Consider the following 15,042-nt stretch of genomic DNA (forward strand, 5'->3'; position numbering starts at 1 on the left):
TAAATATGCTTTTTAGTGACAAAGGAAATGAACTGAGTGTCTACGTTTTGGGTGCTGCACTCACATGTATTTCACTAAAGATAGTTTGTCTTAGTGAACCAGCTGGGACTGGGAATCAATAATCAATGTTTTGTGGTGACAGCCATGTACCACCAGTGAACTCCTTCCTGCTTCAGATACATAGAAAGACTGCTTTTAAGTTCTGAGTAAACACAATTCTTAATGTGCTATCCAAAAGCAAAGCACAGTTCTGGAGAAACACAAAGAAGTAACAAAGTAAAATAAGTTACAAATAACTCAAACCTCATTTCATAAGCCAGGATCTACTTATAGGTAATTAACTTTACTATTGTAAAAGAAATATGCGTTTTGAAGGAAATGCGTGAAAAGCTACCTTTTATCTGGGTCGTCTATGAATTCAGATCTCTGAAAAACCATAGATGCAAAGGCTGAAATCATACTTTTACATTAATATATGCTAACATGATCTTTGCAACAGAAAATGGCTATCACCTGAGAAATGGGTTTCCTAATCCATCTGCAAAAACATAAACTTGTCTTACCAGTTCTACTTACAGAATCTATAAATTGAAGTGTTTCTGCAAATTCTAAGAGGTTCTTGACGTTATCCAGGATGGTCCCTTGGTGAACGATCATGCACCTTGCGGGGGAGGCACTTTCTTCAGGTAGGGAGCCAGGGTCCACAGGCAGAGATGGAGTGGAGTGGTGTTCTTCCAAACAGGAAACAGGTGCACTGTCCCCATGAGGTCTGGTGTGGTCAGCGATGGTGGTGCTGTGCCACCCGGGATAGCTGCATGTGTGGTTCTGGGTCTAAGGCGGGGTTGGGGGGTGGCAAAGAAAGAGCAGGGAGAAGAAAGGGAGAAGGAACTTAGCAATGAAGTTGCACAAGGTATCAGATGCTGTTGGAGGAAAGATAAAAGTAGTTGCATCACCCAAAACTTGCGCCTATGAAACAGTTGTCAAGATGTTTCCTTTTATCGATGCAAGACCCTGCTTTTTAATAGCGTTAAGGTCTGTCACCTCCATGAGCACCCTCACTGTCACCATTTTGCTAAAACTGTAAACAGAGGGACTATGTCACAAAGTACAAGTCTCACACAGGCCACCTTCAAGATCTACTTTAACATAACTTCCAAAAGGGCACATATAGTTGATGCAAACTAAGAATTGTCCTGTTAACCTACAGAAAGGCCGGGAGACTCAAGAGTTAGAGTTCCTTATATCTGCATATACTCTTGTTGCTTCTATCCCTTCTGAATGTTACCAGTTGCACTGAGGCCCTGAAGGGCTGCCAGATCAACGTGGTTAGGAAAGCAGAAGAGCGCACTAACAGAAGTTGCCTTTCAGCATGACCACGCAACAAGAGACATTGCAAAACGTGAACTAAAGTTAAAAAGTGGTTGAACTAACATATGCACAGAACTAAAGTTAAAAAGTGGCTGAACTAACATATGCACATAATCGTCTTACTATTTAACCACAAAGGAATCCACCCCCATGAATTCCTACTGGGTATCACATCTCTTTTATTCTCTTTGTTGTTTAACTACATAGGTTACAAAGTACATGTCACATTCTCAGTTCGCAGCCCACCCACCAAAAAAATCAGTAGTGGTCCACACGGCTCTCATGCGTGCAAAAAAGAGAGCAGTCCTGTTATTTAAGGAGCACTTATCCATACCTTCTTCCCATGTATATATGAACAGGCATCAGATCATATGTGAAATGATAAAGTAAGAAAATCTAGGTTAAGAAAAATGATAGAAAAAGAAAAATGTCAAATGAATAGATACCAGAGACAGAGCTTTGTAAAAAATGGCAGATTTTCATTCATTTATATCTGTTAGTTAGTCTTTGAATGGATAACAGTCCTGAGAAAACAAGAGAATCGATGGTGCCCCCCACAAGTGGACTCTGCCACACAAAAAGGCCACCTTCAATTTGGTCAACATACATTGGGATTCCAACTGCATTTTAGCACAAACAACTTCTCTTCAAACACTATCAATGGATCTATAGTCATGGTTAATGTAGTAGTTAGAAGAGAAGGGAAAAGAGTCAGAGGGCATGGGGGTGATGATGCTGTCTGTCCCCCATTGAAGCACATGGTTCTGTTCTTACCGGTAGCGCCTGCTGTCCTTTGAGCTCATTCTCAGTTGACATGAGGAGCAATTCTAATTCCTTTATTCGCTTTTCTTTCTCAGGGTCTTCATCATTATAGTGTCTCTGAAATTAAAAGTTAAGAGAGAATAAAATTCAAGGGCCTGACTGGAAGCTGTAGATTCAGTGGTTGTGGCCCACAGTCGTGAGGGACCATTGGGCTCTGTGAGCCTCAGTGTGAGACCAATGCCAGCTGAATCCAGCCACTTTACAAAGCTTTGGGAAGGTTCTTCCAGATGTAAGGGAGTGATGTGAGATCTGAGTCTCGAGTGGGCACTCACTGATGTGCTGGTTCAGCTGACAACGTCAGAGAACCAGAGAATTCCTGAGCAGGTTTCCTCTAGAAGTGAAGATTGGTAGCTTGCTGGCCTGCCCTCTTTTTTTCTCTCTCTTTCACTTCAGTTGGTCAAGTGAAAGTAAGTGTTTAGATGAAAGAAATAAAGTACGTCTTTAAAAAGTTTGCTTTGAACAGCCCATGAGTTTCTTGAGGAAAAGGTCTTCAAATGATCTTACCTGAATGGCTGCAGCTGCTGGCTGAGGGACGTTGACTATATTTACATGTAACGCTACAGGATACGGGACATGACTGGAGACCTAGATCAAAAAGGCAGACAAACAAAGGCCGAGTCATTCATGATCACATAGGCATTAGGGGACTTGGCTTCCTGAGGTTTTGCTCTAGGACTGAGGAAAACAAAACAAAACAAAACTCTACTGATAAAATTCAGGCACAGAGAAAAAAAAGAAAAAAAAAAAACCCAACCCTCTAATTTGAAAATTTAGTCAAGCCTTTAAAAATGGCTAAGTAAGTAGTTGAAGGAACATAGATTTAAAGTTCTCATTGATCTTGGTGAGTATTCCTTAATTAGAGTAAAGCACAATTAAGCACAATGAAAACATAACCTAAAAATCATTCATGAATGTATGAAAGAAGTCATACTGGGAAAAAAACTGATGGCTCTAGCTGTTTATAATAGAAATATTTTTCTTGGAATAATTATAAGTTTTAGTAAAGAGCACAGAACTGCCTATGATAGTTCATTCATCTGAGACTTTTCTGGTAAGTCTGTAGTCAAATGTATGGAATAGAGAAGAGTGAAAACTCTTTAGGAATATATTTTGAATATAATTTGCATATGAGCTCCATATTCTTGGCTAAGTTTCACCATCTGTTACTGTTAGTTGTAAGATTAATTTATTGATCTTATTATCTTCTTTCTCCTTATTTTTCTTTTCCCAACCATTATGGAAATTTCCTTCCCTGAATAGAAATACCTGACAATTAGGAAGGAATCACACTGATCCAAAGGAGAATGAAAGGAGAAATCAGATAATGGTGTCACAAACCTGCTCCTGACTCAGAGTAAGAAGGTAAACATGCTGGGAAGGAATAAATTAAGACATTTCTGCTAGATCACTACCAGAATCAAACTTAAAGAATCCAACTTGTTGAATTTTAGTGTCAAACGATCTCCTCTTTAATATGACATGCACTTTTCATTTTGGAAGAGGGAAATACATTTTCATTTCTCCCTTCTGCTTCAGCAAGAGCTTGTTAAGTAAATTTACATGCAAAAGCTAATTTGATCTGAAACATTTAAGTTAAAATCCAACAACCTGGACTCCTCCAGTCTTGCCCTGTGAGCTGGGTGACTCTTTGTGGATCACTGAACACCCTGGCTTCAGGGGATGTGCCCCCAGATAATAACATCTCCCCACATCTACCTCAAAGGCTGTAGGTGGGGATTGAAGGGGGTCTGTTTGTGGAAGTTCTCTGAAAAGTATAAAAGTGTGAGGTATTCCTTCTACCTAGAGCTAAAATCACTGATCATCCCTGTCAGGAAACTAACGTCTCAGAAATGGCTTACATTTTGTGCTTCAGAAATGTGGTAATAGGAATAGTCATTGTTCACCGAGGGCTGGCCAGCCGGTGGGAGATGAGCTGACGGTGGAGGATGAACGAAACCCATCAGATGGCTGTTCTTCTGGAAACTGGGGGCCACGGTTGGTGGGCTGGCTTTAGAAGACTCCTGCAGATAACCTTCCTGCTCGACCTTCCGACGCATGGTAGAATTCCAGTGGTTCTTGATAGCATTATCAGTTCTGCACAGAAATAGATCACATAAGGATTTTACAAACAAAAATTTCAATTCAGGTTAGAGTTAATTGACAGAAAACTGTTTCAGAGACCTTTTCTTCTGGTCTTTTGGGGTTGTTGCTGTTTTAACTGTTTCAGTCTTCTAGACCTCTGAAAAGCCATGCTTCCCCTATTACCTAATTGAAAATCCACAGATTTTTCTCATTATCCCATATGGAACATACGTGGACTTCTAGAAATCTTTAAACTCTTGAACCACTTTGTTTCCTTGATAAAAGAATATTTTAAGTACAACCACCCTTCGTGTTTATTCTGACTGTTCATGGTACGAGGCTATAACACACAACTTAAGAGATACAGCTGTTCTAGAAAATTTCTCCTTTGAGTGTGGCTTAGCAGGGCCTACCCACCACAACGGGCACACAATAAAGTTTGGTGAATGATAACGATGTCACCATCACTGTCTGCTTTTTATCTCAGAGAGCACTAGGCCGAAATTTTGAGTAAAAAAAAGGAAAAAAGAAAAAAGAAAGAAACGCCCACCTTTTGTAGTCCACCTCAAACTGTTCTCTAACCAGAGGTGAGAATGGAAAATGGGATCCAGAAGGGAAAGATGCTAAGTCCCAGTGTACTTTCCAACTGCAAAGCATTTTTACTAAAAAGTCTTTCAATTCTCAGGAAAACAGTTTCTCAATTCAAAAAAGACAAAAACAAAAACAAAAACCGTTTTAAGCCTCCCTTTTACTCTCTTGAAGGGGGTGGGGAAATGTATGCTAAAGAAAGAGGAAGTTCAATTGCCCCTTAAATTTTTACAAGAATCAACAGCATATCCTCTCAGGCCAAATGGGACAAAAGCCCTACTTTCTTCAGCCTCTTGGATTTTCTAAGCTGATCCTGAACCCTCCAAGAGGGAGGAACAGCTCTGGAAGGTCACACAAGAACACTACCTAAACCATCAGAGCCATGGCCTTCTTTGAAAGGACCCTTTCTCCAATCCTGAAGCTCAAGGATAAAAATCTATTAAATTTTTTCTATCTTACATTATTTACATAAGATTTATAATGAAAGGTATCTTCCAACTTAAAGAAAATGTGTTTATAAAGTGTTCCAGTGGGGTAAGTGGGACAAAAATGAGCTTCTATAGATATCCCTCATTATGAGGTCATTTTTGTGCCTTGTCCATTTAAAGAAAGCATAACACTGGCATTATTTAAAAACCTGGAAGCAGTATGATAATTCTAGAAATGCTCTGCTTCTTCAAAGGAAGAAAAATGAAGCCACGTGGTATAATGAAACAAACACTAATAACAGGAAAATGACAGCTGAGCTCCTTCTGGTCACTTCACCAGCTGCATGAACTCAGACCAGAGACAAGATGTCGATTCTCAGTTTCCTTCTATGTGTTTAGAGGTTTTATAGTTTACAGAGTGCTTAGACATCCATTTTATTTGATATGAACATTGGCCCGGTGGAGGAGGCTATTCCTCATTTTGCCAGTGGGGCGATCGAAGCTGAGGAAGGTTCAGTGACTTGGCCCAGAATGCATTGCTGGGTGGATTCTGGAAGTACTTGACCAAAGAAATGCTAAGAGCTCTCCAATTTAAAAACCTATGGATCTGGCATATCTCATGAAACATGGTCATTGGAATGTAATTCACTCACCATACATTTAAAACAAAATGTTCAATACCCACTCCCTCATTCTTCCCAATCAATATATTTTTTGACATATTATTACCGTCCAGGCAGTAGCTTTGCGATTTCTGCCCATCTGTTCCCCAGTCTCTTGTGTGCCTGGTAAATAATTCTGTCTTCCTCTTCTGTCCAGGAGGTTTTCTTAACTTCTGGATTCAAGTGGTTATGCCACCTCTCCCTACATTGTTTTCCAATTCTCCCCTTTAAGTGCTTGGCAATAACAGACCAACGTTTCGGACCGTATTTCTGTACAAGCTCTATCACCTTCAGATAAACACACAAAAATAACCTATGTTTTAATGTTATGTATTGACTCAGTGTAATCATTCTTCAGTGTTACAAGACCTTTAGAAAATGTCTAAGAATCTGCTTTCATTCACTGAAAATATGGGAATAGAATCCTCAGCTTCCTGACGTTTTACCTGTTTCCTCAAGTTGGGAAACATTCAATAAAGATGTCTGGGGAATAGTCAGAATTGTGATTCACACACCAATGAGGGAAGAACTTACTCTCTGATCTTCTTCTTTGGTCCAGGGACCCTTGATGAGTTCAGGATTTAGAACTTTCTGCCATCGGTGCTGGCACTGCACATCTGTTCGATTCTAGACAAATAAAGTATGCACTGTCATATAGGTATGATGTGATAAGCACATGAAGGCTTTCTCATGGTGTGAGTCATACACAGACAAAAACGCACATTCAGGAACATTTTAGGGCATGTTTGGAAAGCCTACCGATCGCTCATTACTTATAGCTAGTGAACATACAAAGAATATATCCAAATTGTATCTAAAATTAGAAGCTCTGCCTCCTTTGTGAAACAGTACAAAACATCATTTTGTACAGATGTCAGTTTAACTTACCTTATCCTCAGCCCGTAGAAGTACCTCTGTGGACTAAGACTAAGACTTGTTAGTGATTTCACGTGACAGTCAGGCTTTCATGGAAACCCATTCCAAATAACTAAAGTTTGCCTCCCATTCAAACTAAGAGATGTGCTTCAATTTAGGGCCTTGAGTCTTAATATTACAGCACAAAGATAAATAGAGGCTCTATATTATAAGAGAGGGTGATCTTATAAGAAAAAAAGACAAATATATTATCAACTAATAGAAGGCAGAATTTGATTCACAGGTAAGAAGAAACCAAAGCAAAAGGATATTGGACTGAGAAGAGAAGCTTCTCCTTAAGAGGAGAAATTATGTTTCCTAAGGAAGAGTCTGGAAAAGCTTTTGATAGGGACTTGGAAGGATAGCTGGAACATTCTAGTTGGAGACATCACCAGAGACAAAAGCCCAAAGGAGGGAAAGCAGAAATGAATTCAGTGAAACCTGCTCACATAGAGGAAGTAGGAAACAGAACCCGAGCTGTATGTCGGCACCATGTGGAAGGTCATGGGCCCCTTAATTTGTAAGATTCTATGTCACTGCTGTGGATTTTGAAAAGTTCAGGGATAGCTGCATTCGAGGAAGCTCCATGAGCTAACAATGTTTGCGATGGATGGAAGAGTGGAAGGCTACAGGTAGGGAAGCCAGTTAGGAAGCCCCTGTAATTGTCCAGAGAAGAGGGAAGGGGGCCAAACCTGTGGAACAGCAAGGAGGTTGGAAAGAAGGGGCTGACTGACAAAGGAATTCCAGATTCCACAGTCACTGCCTGGAAGTAGGAGGTGGGAAGTGGGATAAGTCAAAAAGGATAAACCAAAATATTCAGCCAGGGTACCAAAAATATGGCTATCTAAATAAATAGGAAATTTAAAGAAGCTAACTAGAAAATATCAGGAATTTTGTCATCCTACCATCAGAATGCTAATTTATATTATTCTAATCAATAAAAAGATAAAACAAGAGGCAAAGTTTTAAAAAAAATGTTGTAAAATTTTTTTTACAATCTCTCTAGAAACCCCAGTTATATGCATTACAATAGAAACTATAAACTATAAGTTATGGATGAGTCCGTCCTCCTCCTACTTCTTATATATGAGCAAATGTGTAATATCTTAATGTCTTTTTCCAGGACATAAATGTTGGGAGAAGATTTCCTTTTACAGAAAGAAAAAAATTACAGACTTACCGGGAGATAATTGGCAATAACTTTCCAGTCATCTGTTCCATTCTGCTCCACCAGCTTCTTTAGCTTTTCATCCTAAGACATTTAAAGTTAATCTAGGATATCAGTCATTTACAGTATAACTTTATTCAATTAAGAGTAAAAGGGAACCAAACCAATAATCCAATCCAGAAAAAAACCCTCAAAAATATCCAAATACAACAGATATTAATGTAATATACTGGTTTAGAGCATAGATTTATTTAGAGTCTGACACACCAGAGTTTGAAACCCGACTCAGCTATTGAATAGTTAGACGAGCTTGGGTATATCATTTTATTTTTCTGGGCCTTAATGTCATCTTCTATGCAGTGGGAATGCTGATGTCAATGTGGGTTTTGGGAGATTACATGAAATAGCGATGCAAGACATTTAGCGTAATGCCTGGCTCGCTGAATGTTTAGTATATGAAAACTATTAAAAGTTCGCTTGATGGGGGAAAAAAAATGAACTCCAATGTTAGAGTCAACAGACATTTAATTATGACAGTAAACAGCATCTTGAGTAAGAAATAATTCAAGTTTTATTTTAACATTTAGCTAGTTCAACCTCTTTCATGCAAAAAATGGAAGATCACTTTTTAGAATAAATTTGAAGTCACGGATAATACAAGAAAATAATTTTATTTTTGCATCAGCATAGTCACAATTTAAACGAGGCCAAACTTATCAGAACACAGAAGATACTAAACCTCAGGAAGAAATCTTTCAGGTCTCAAGTGTCTTTCTAAACACATCCCTTCAAGTGAAAAAAAACCGCCACATTCCTGCAAAGATAACTTTCACACACAGCGTGGGTCCTTGTAGGACACAGACACAGGAATTAGGAAACCAGTGTTAACAACAAAACTTCTGTACCTCCCAGGATCTTCTAAGATCACTCCATAGATAAACTAAGCATTTCCTATGGACCTCACTGCCAATCCCACTTGCCTATCAACAGGGGTTCTGGTTTAAGTGAAGTAGGGTGGAATGAAACTGAAGAAGAATCAATATCATTTATTCTAACATAAAATCCTCTAAAATCAGTTGCAATTGTTTTGGAAAACTTTAAAGAAAACAATTTTCCCCATACATGAATAATTTTTGCCCCTTAAGTATTAGTTCCTTAAGTAGAAAGATCAAGCTTTTGCTAAGCTAGCAGAAAAAGGAAGGTGGGAAGAAGACATATATCCATCCATCACTGAAAGCTGAATAGACATTCATGTATATGGCTCTGTGAAATATTATATATCACAACTGTTTAATCAATCCATTATGACAAGATGAGTTCTGTGAGTATTTTGTTTCAAACTTTTGTTTTGTTTCGGGAAATAGCAATTCATTCACTTGTACAGAGAACGCTTGTTAATATCTTCCTTTGCATCAAGTGATTCTGGGCTCAGGGAACACAAAAAGGAAGAGACACTTAGCCCTGCTCTCAGCAGATCTGTTGTCAGTCTACTGGGGGAGGCACGCATGTTCCAGCACTAATAAGTAAGAATGTGTATCCAGTGCTTGGAGGATACAGCCCACCTGCCTGGGGAAGGCAGGGATGGCCTCAAAGAAAAGGCAATGTCTTCACAAGTGATAAAGAAGTAGTAAGAAGCAGCGCAGCAGAAGGACAAGAACAGAATAGGCACAGAGAAAACCACAGACTAAATCTAAAGTGAGAAGGAGGGGACATTCAAAGAACTATGAAGAGTCTGGAAGTGGATGGTAGAGTGTACCCGTGGGGAAGGGGTGAGAGGATAGCATGCTGCACAGGCAGGCTAGGCTAAGACTTCAAAGAGCCTGCTAATGAGTTTGAGCACCTGTCGTTTAGCCGAAACATTTTTTTTTTCATAAATTGATACACTTCCATGTTTTGATAACACAATTAGTTACCTCTTCCCTGGTCCACCTAGTTTTCCCCAAGTGGCGCTTTCCAGACTTAGGCAGCAGCCCATCATAGTCATGATCACACATCTCAATGTCTTCATCGTCCTCGTCACTACTGTATATGCTGCAGGAATAAAAAATGGGCAGACGTGGACTGAAACCGGAAGACTTAAACTACTGGGTTACAAAATTTACACGAAGACTTGGTCTTTTCAAAGGTTACGGAGATAAAATTTGGAAAACCTGCACGACAAGATTGTTTTCTGCATTCTGTTGCTCTAGCATTGTGCACTGGTTCTGCTGGTAGTGGTATCCACAGATACGGCCAAGGACCTGGCACGTGCTTATTGCTCTGCATGTTTGAACCTGCTGAGACTCCTAGGCCAGCGACAAGTTACACATTTCACAACCTTCCAACCAATGAAGGTTTAAGTTGAAAACTTAATGTTAAGGACAATAAAAGAAACGGGAGAGCCTGTGTCCTTTACATAAGCACATGCTTGAAACCTTTGGCTTACATCACAGCATTGGAATAAAATTTCTCCAAGACAAGCAACTCAATTATGTTACTCCAACGCGGTTGGTGTTTTATTGACAGAGAAAGAATTCAAGAAGCGATACACCTGACAATACAATCATAGTTATCCCTTACAGATTGAAAAGATTAAGAAAATGTAAAAGGAGAGGATTTTAAAAACCCAAGGAAGGATAAGGCCATCGAGTGATCAGACTGCTTTATGCACAACATTAAGATCCAATAGCTCAAAACTGCAGGCCAGTTGGTCCAACTTGTGGCTGCGATGACAATACTCAATTTCCTAAGTAACTAAATGAATAATTAGGCCACTTGGTAGTCACACTCTTACTTACTTTTTTGGTTTTGTTTGTTTTTTTTTCCCCCTGACTGAATGGTATTTGACAACTCTTAAGATGCACCTAATTCAAAACTGAGGGATTCCCCCAGGTGGTGCATTAATATTTTGAGGAGAGCCTTTTCTTTTACCTAGTAGACCAAATTCTGAATTCTGATGACTTTTGAAGTAACTCTACACTAAGTGTTTATTAATCATATATTAAGTAGATGACAGTAATGTTACAGCCGTGTATAAGATATGCTATCTTAAATTCTATCATATTAATATAAATGCACCTTAACTATCTGAAATTATGCTATCTTAGAAACTTCACTAAAATTTTTCATTGTAATATTGAGAAATCCAGCAAACTGAGTACAGTTAAAAAATCATGACACAAAGCAACATCATAGTGCCAATCATGATTTTCAAAAAGAAAATGTGTATTTATATCAGGTTTGGTCTTCCCAAACTAACTTAACAAGTATATATTACTCACCCCTTACAAGTCAAGCAGAAGTATTTCCCAAAAATCCTGAATTTGAGGTTCTTATAATTTAAAACTATTATTTTGGGCACAAAATGAAGGTCCAGGTTGCATAGTGACAAGTAGCATGTGATCCAAACTTCAAACGCCACCACAAAAGAGATCACTAAGCTGTACTTATAAGCTACAATGAGTTTTTCATTTAGCGTCTATTCTTTAAACAAGAATCTCATCCTGTTCCCCACTGTCAAGGAGAGGTTCTAAACAACTTGATTAATAAATAGAATCGATTCCTGTAAATATATATATACATATACACATACGTATATGTATGTATGTGTATATATATACATATCTATGTGTGTATATATATGTATATTTCTGTAGGTCAGCATCTTTGGAAAGGTTCACATGGAGCTTCTTGGAAAGCCTCCTTACAAAAATATCAGGAATACCAAAAAGAGCAGAATAATTTGAAAAAGGAGCCACAGATTCAATTTACTTTAACGTTTTAAGTTTGGCTGGATCTGGAGATTTTCAGAAGTGAGAAACTACATTTTCCAAACTAGTAATTGGGCACTTTCCTCCTGGAAACAGCTCACCTCACAGGAACAAGCAACAAATGCGGCCGCCCATAGGGGGCAGTCAAGGTCAGGTGAGAAAGGATAGGCATCAGACAGATCTACAAGTTCTGGAGGCAAAGGTGCAAGTCCTAATTTTGCCTCCACTTCCCTGCACGACTTGGACAAATCACTTCCTCTCTCTCAGGACCTTAGTTCCTCGCCTATACCTAAGGGCTTGGATTTTATTAGTAAGGTACTTTCCAGCGCTAATAAATGATGGTTTCACGTCTTCAGGGCTTTTTCAAATTTCAGCACGGAAGCAGAGATGTGCAAAACCAGAGTCTTGGGGGGGAAAACGTGGCGTGGGACTTCTGCAGGTTCTGAAGAGACCAGAAGGGGAGCAGGGCGAGCCCAAGGCTGCTCCCAGTCTCCTCCCGGGGCCATCAACAGGTTTGGCACCTGGCCCAACTTTTGAGCTTTGCAGGCGATGCCCTGGCTCCAAGTTGTCCCGGTAGCCTAAATAGCACGACTAATTTCTACCAAGGACCTGAAATAACTTTTCCTTCATCTGTTCTGACAAACAGACTCAACAGTTAGAGGACTTTCAAAGGTTGATTTCAAGCTTGATGCACTCGACTCCCCACCTGCTAGACCTGGTGTGGTTACAAGAGTACAACTATGAATATTACATTCTGTCAAGGAAACAAACCGTGCAAAGAAACGAAAAAGAAAAGAGGTGTTGGGGGTTGGGAAGAGGGAGGGGAGCGGGAGGAAGTGCCTTGTAGCCGCTACTGTGATTCTAGAAAAGGGGTTCAGACTCATTTCGCTGACCTGGTTAATAATCCCTGTGACGCTCGCCCAGCAAGAAACGGCTTTGAGCCCGCAGCGGGGTTTCTCTTCCCCCTGAGGCAGGTTCAAGGCTCCCGCCCCTCCCGGCCGCCACCCTCCTCCGCTACCTGGGAGCTGCAAGGAAACTGAGCAGCCCCGCCCCACCCGGCCCGCAGAGATCTCGGGGCGCGGAGCCTGCACCGCGCCTCCTCCCAGAACCCCTTCCCAGCTTCCTTCTCCTCCTCCTCCCAGTTTCTGCTCTCAGGAAAAAAAAAAAAAAAAAAAAGGTGCCCTCGGCTGCTCTGCTCGTTAAGTCCCAAAGGCGAAGGTGAAACCACTTCAGGGGCAGCACTCGCGTGCCGCGTGGCCGGGCCAAGGGCAGGCGTTGGTTGCCCAGCCCCCCCCCCCCCCAGGTCGCCTCCTTTTTTCTTGGGCGCCGAGGCCGGCCTAGGCGCTGCTCCTCGCCTGGCCAGGCCGGGCCCGAGGGTGCTGCTGCACGGCCCAAGCCCACACCCACGCTCCTTGCAACTTCCCAACGCGGCGCGGGGACAAGCGACAGCCGGTTCAAAACCAAATAAGTACATGAAAAGCAAACAACCAGAAGGAAAAGAGGTTGGCTTTGCTTTGCCTCCACGGGCTTATACCAAGAACCTCTGAGCGAGGGTCGGCCGGTCAACCCTTCCTCTGCACCGACCACCTAAGGCGGCTGGAGCAGGGCGTGGGGAAGAGCGGCAACTCAGCCGCGTCCACGTGTGCGCGCCGCTCCGCGCCGCGCCGGGACCTCTTGCCCCAGCGCCGCGGGGATTGCGTCCTGGTTGCGCGGCAGCGGCCTTGGGTGCTGCCCGCCTCTGTCCTTTTCCGTTGAGTGGCAACCGCGACGGCCGCTGGGCTTGTCCCGGCACCCCGCGGCTCGCAGGGAACTCCGGCGCGTCCAGTCCGGGAAGTGCAGAGACCAGGGGAAAGCGGGCGCGCCAACGACTGACAGTTCGGAGGAATCTTTCCCTCGTCCTCTTCCCTCTTCCCCTCCGCGCAGCCACAACGTGAGGGGATTTCGCCCATCATCCCGGCGAGCCTCCCCAAGTACAGGGACATGTGCGGCGCGGACGCGTGTTGAGTGCGTGTTAAGTGCTTGCATAAGAAATAAAAGCCTCCCGGAGTACTATGATGAGAGCTTTCACCAAAACCTGGGCTTAAACCAATTTGCCAATGTAGAGATCCTTTTTCTCCCTAAAATCTTCCTGGCAGCCGCCTGTCAGCTGCTGCTCTTCTTCGCCTCCGTAAGGAATGAATGAAATTTAAGGGAACTACCTGCAGCTACTAAACAATCCGGCATTTTCCCTATATCTGCCATATGCTCTGCGCTTCCAAGTCCAAACATATCGCAGAGCATCCACCAATTACGCTGCGACTCCTTCGCCGACGCCCGCGGCATCAAGCTGGGGACCTAGTGGGCTCCTCGGGGCTGGTAGTCACCTCCCAGCCCCCGGCTGGAAGGTGCTGCTTTTTTAACCCCCTAGGGAGAAACGTCTCCCCGTGCAACTTGCAAAATGAACCCTAGGGCATGCTTCCTGACGTCCTGCTATATTTCCCGCATAGGCTCTTCCATTCATCAGTTCCACTCACGGCTTCTGCTGCAGAGGCAGGGGCTCTAGGTCCTCGCAGGATCTGACAGCCCCGCAGAAGATCCGGGAATGCATGCCCACCTGCTCCCCGAGCGCCTGGTGCCCCGCGCGCCCCCGCCCGCGGCCGCCCGTCCGGGCTCCCCGTTACCTGTGTCGGGGTCTCCGGGCCATGGCGCGGCGGGCGCGGGGCTCAGCTGGGAGCCGCGGAAACCGCACGGGGCTACCGCCTCCCGCTGCCCGCCGCCTGCCTGCGTCCCTCCCCCGCTGCGCAGCGGCGTTCCGCACCGCCTGGGCGAAGTTTCTCGGGAGAAAGAGGAGGAGGAGGAGGAGGAGGTCGCGGAGGAGGAGGAGAAGGAGGAGGAGGAAACAGGTTGATATTAAAATGTAAACTCTGTAAACAGAGATGCCATCAAACAAAGAGCTTTGGACACTCCCCCTCCCGCCAAATCTGGCGCCCCTGCAGTGCGCACGCGCCCTGCCCGCCGCCTCCGCGGTCGCCTTGGCTGCAGCCCGCCGGCCCGGCCGCCGCTCCCCTTCGCCTCTCGCGCCGCCGCGCTGCGCCTGGCGCGCCGTGAGCCCCGAACAGCGCGCGGGCGGGGAGCCCGGGGCCGGGGAGGGGCGGCCGGGGGCCGCGCGGCGCCTTTTCTTGCGCAAACCCCGCTCCCGAGCAGCGGCCGCGCGGGCTCGCGCCACGTCCCGCTGCTGCCGCGTCCCCTCCTCGGCGGCCGCGCCACCGTCGCCCGGCTCG

General features: G+C 43.5%; 1 protein-coding gene across 2 annotated transcripts in view; it reads right to left on the reverse strand.

The window, feature by feature from the left end:
* MYB (MYB proto-oncogene, transcription factor) overlaps window positions 1–14,745 on the reverse strand; it is a 33,261-nt gene extending 18,516 nt beyond the window's left edge. Inside the window, exons 1-9 of one of the 2 annotated variants that reach the window (XM_059177488.1) lie at window positions 14,443–14,745; window positions 9,947–10,064; window positions 8,046–8,117; window positions 6,485–6,577; window positions 6,018–6,238; window positions 4,050–4,284; window positions 2,695–2,775; window positions 2,143–2,247; window positions 577–831 (exon numbers count right to left, since the gene is read on the reverse strand). In XM_059177488.1, the coding sequence (XP_059033471.1) occupies window positions 577–831; window positions 2,143–2,247; window positions 2,695–2,775; window positions 4,050–4,284; window positions 6,018–6,238; window positions 6,485–6,577; window positions 8,046–8,117; window positions 9,947–10,064; window positions 14,443–14,465 (1,203 nt within the window). In that variant the 5' untranslated portion in view covers window positions 14,466–14,745. The remainder of the gene's footprint in view (window positions 1–576; window positions 832–2,142; window positions 2,248–2,694; window positions 2,776–4,049; window positions 4,285–6,017; window positions 6,239–6,484; window positions 6,578–8,045; window positions 8,118–9,946; window positions 10,065–14,442) is intronic. The other variant, XM_059177489.1, reaches the window with a different exon arrangement.
* Window positions 14,746–15,042: the final 297 nt, after the last annotated feature.

The sequence above is a fragment of the Mustela lutreola genome, chromosome 6, assembly GCF_030435805.1.
Source record: "Mustela lutreola isolate mMusLut2 chromosome 6, mMusLut2.pri, whole genome shotgun sequence".
NCBI lineage: Eukaryota > Metazoa > Chordata > Mammalia > Carnivora > Mustelidae > Mustela > Mustela lutreola.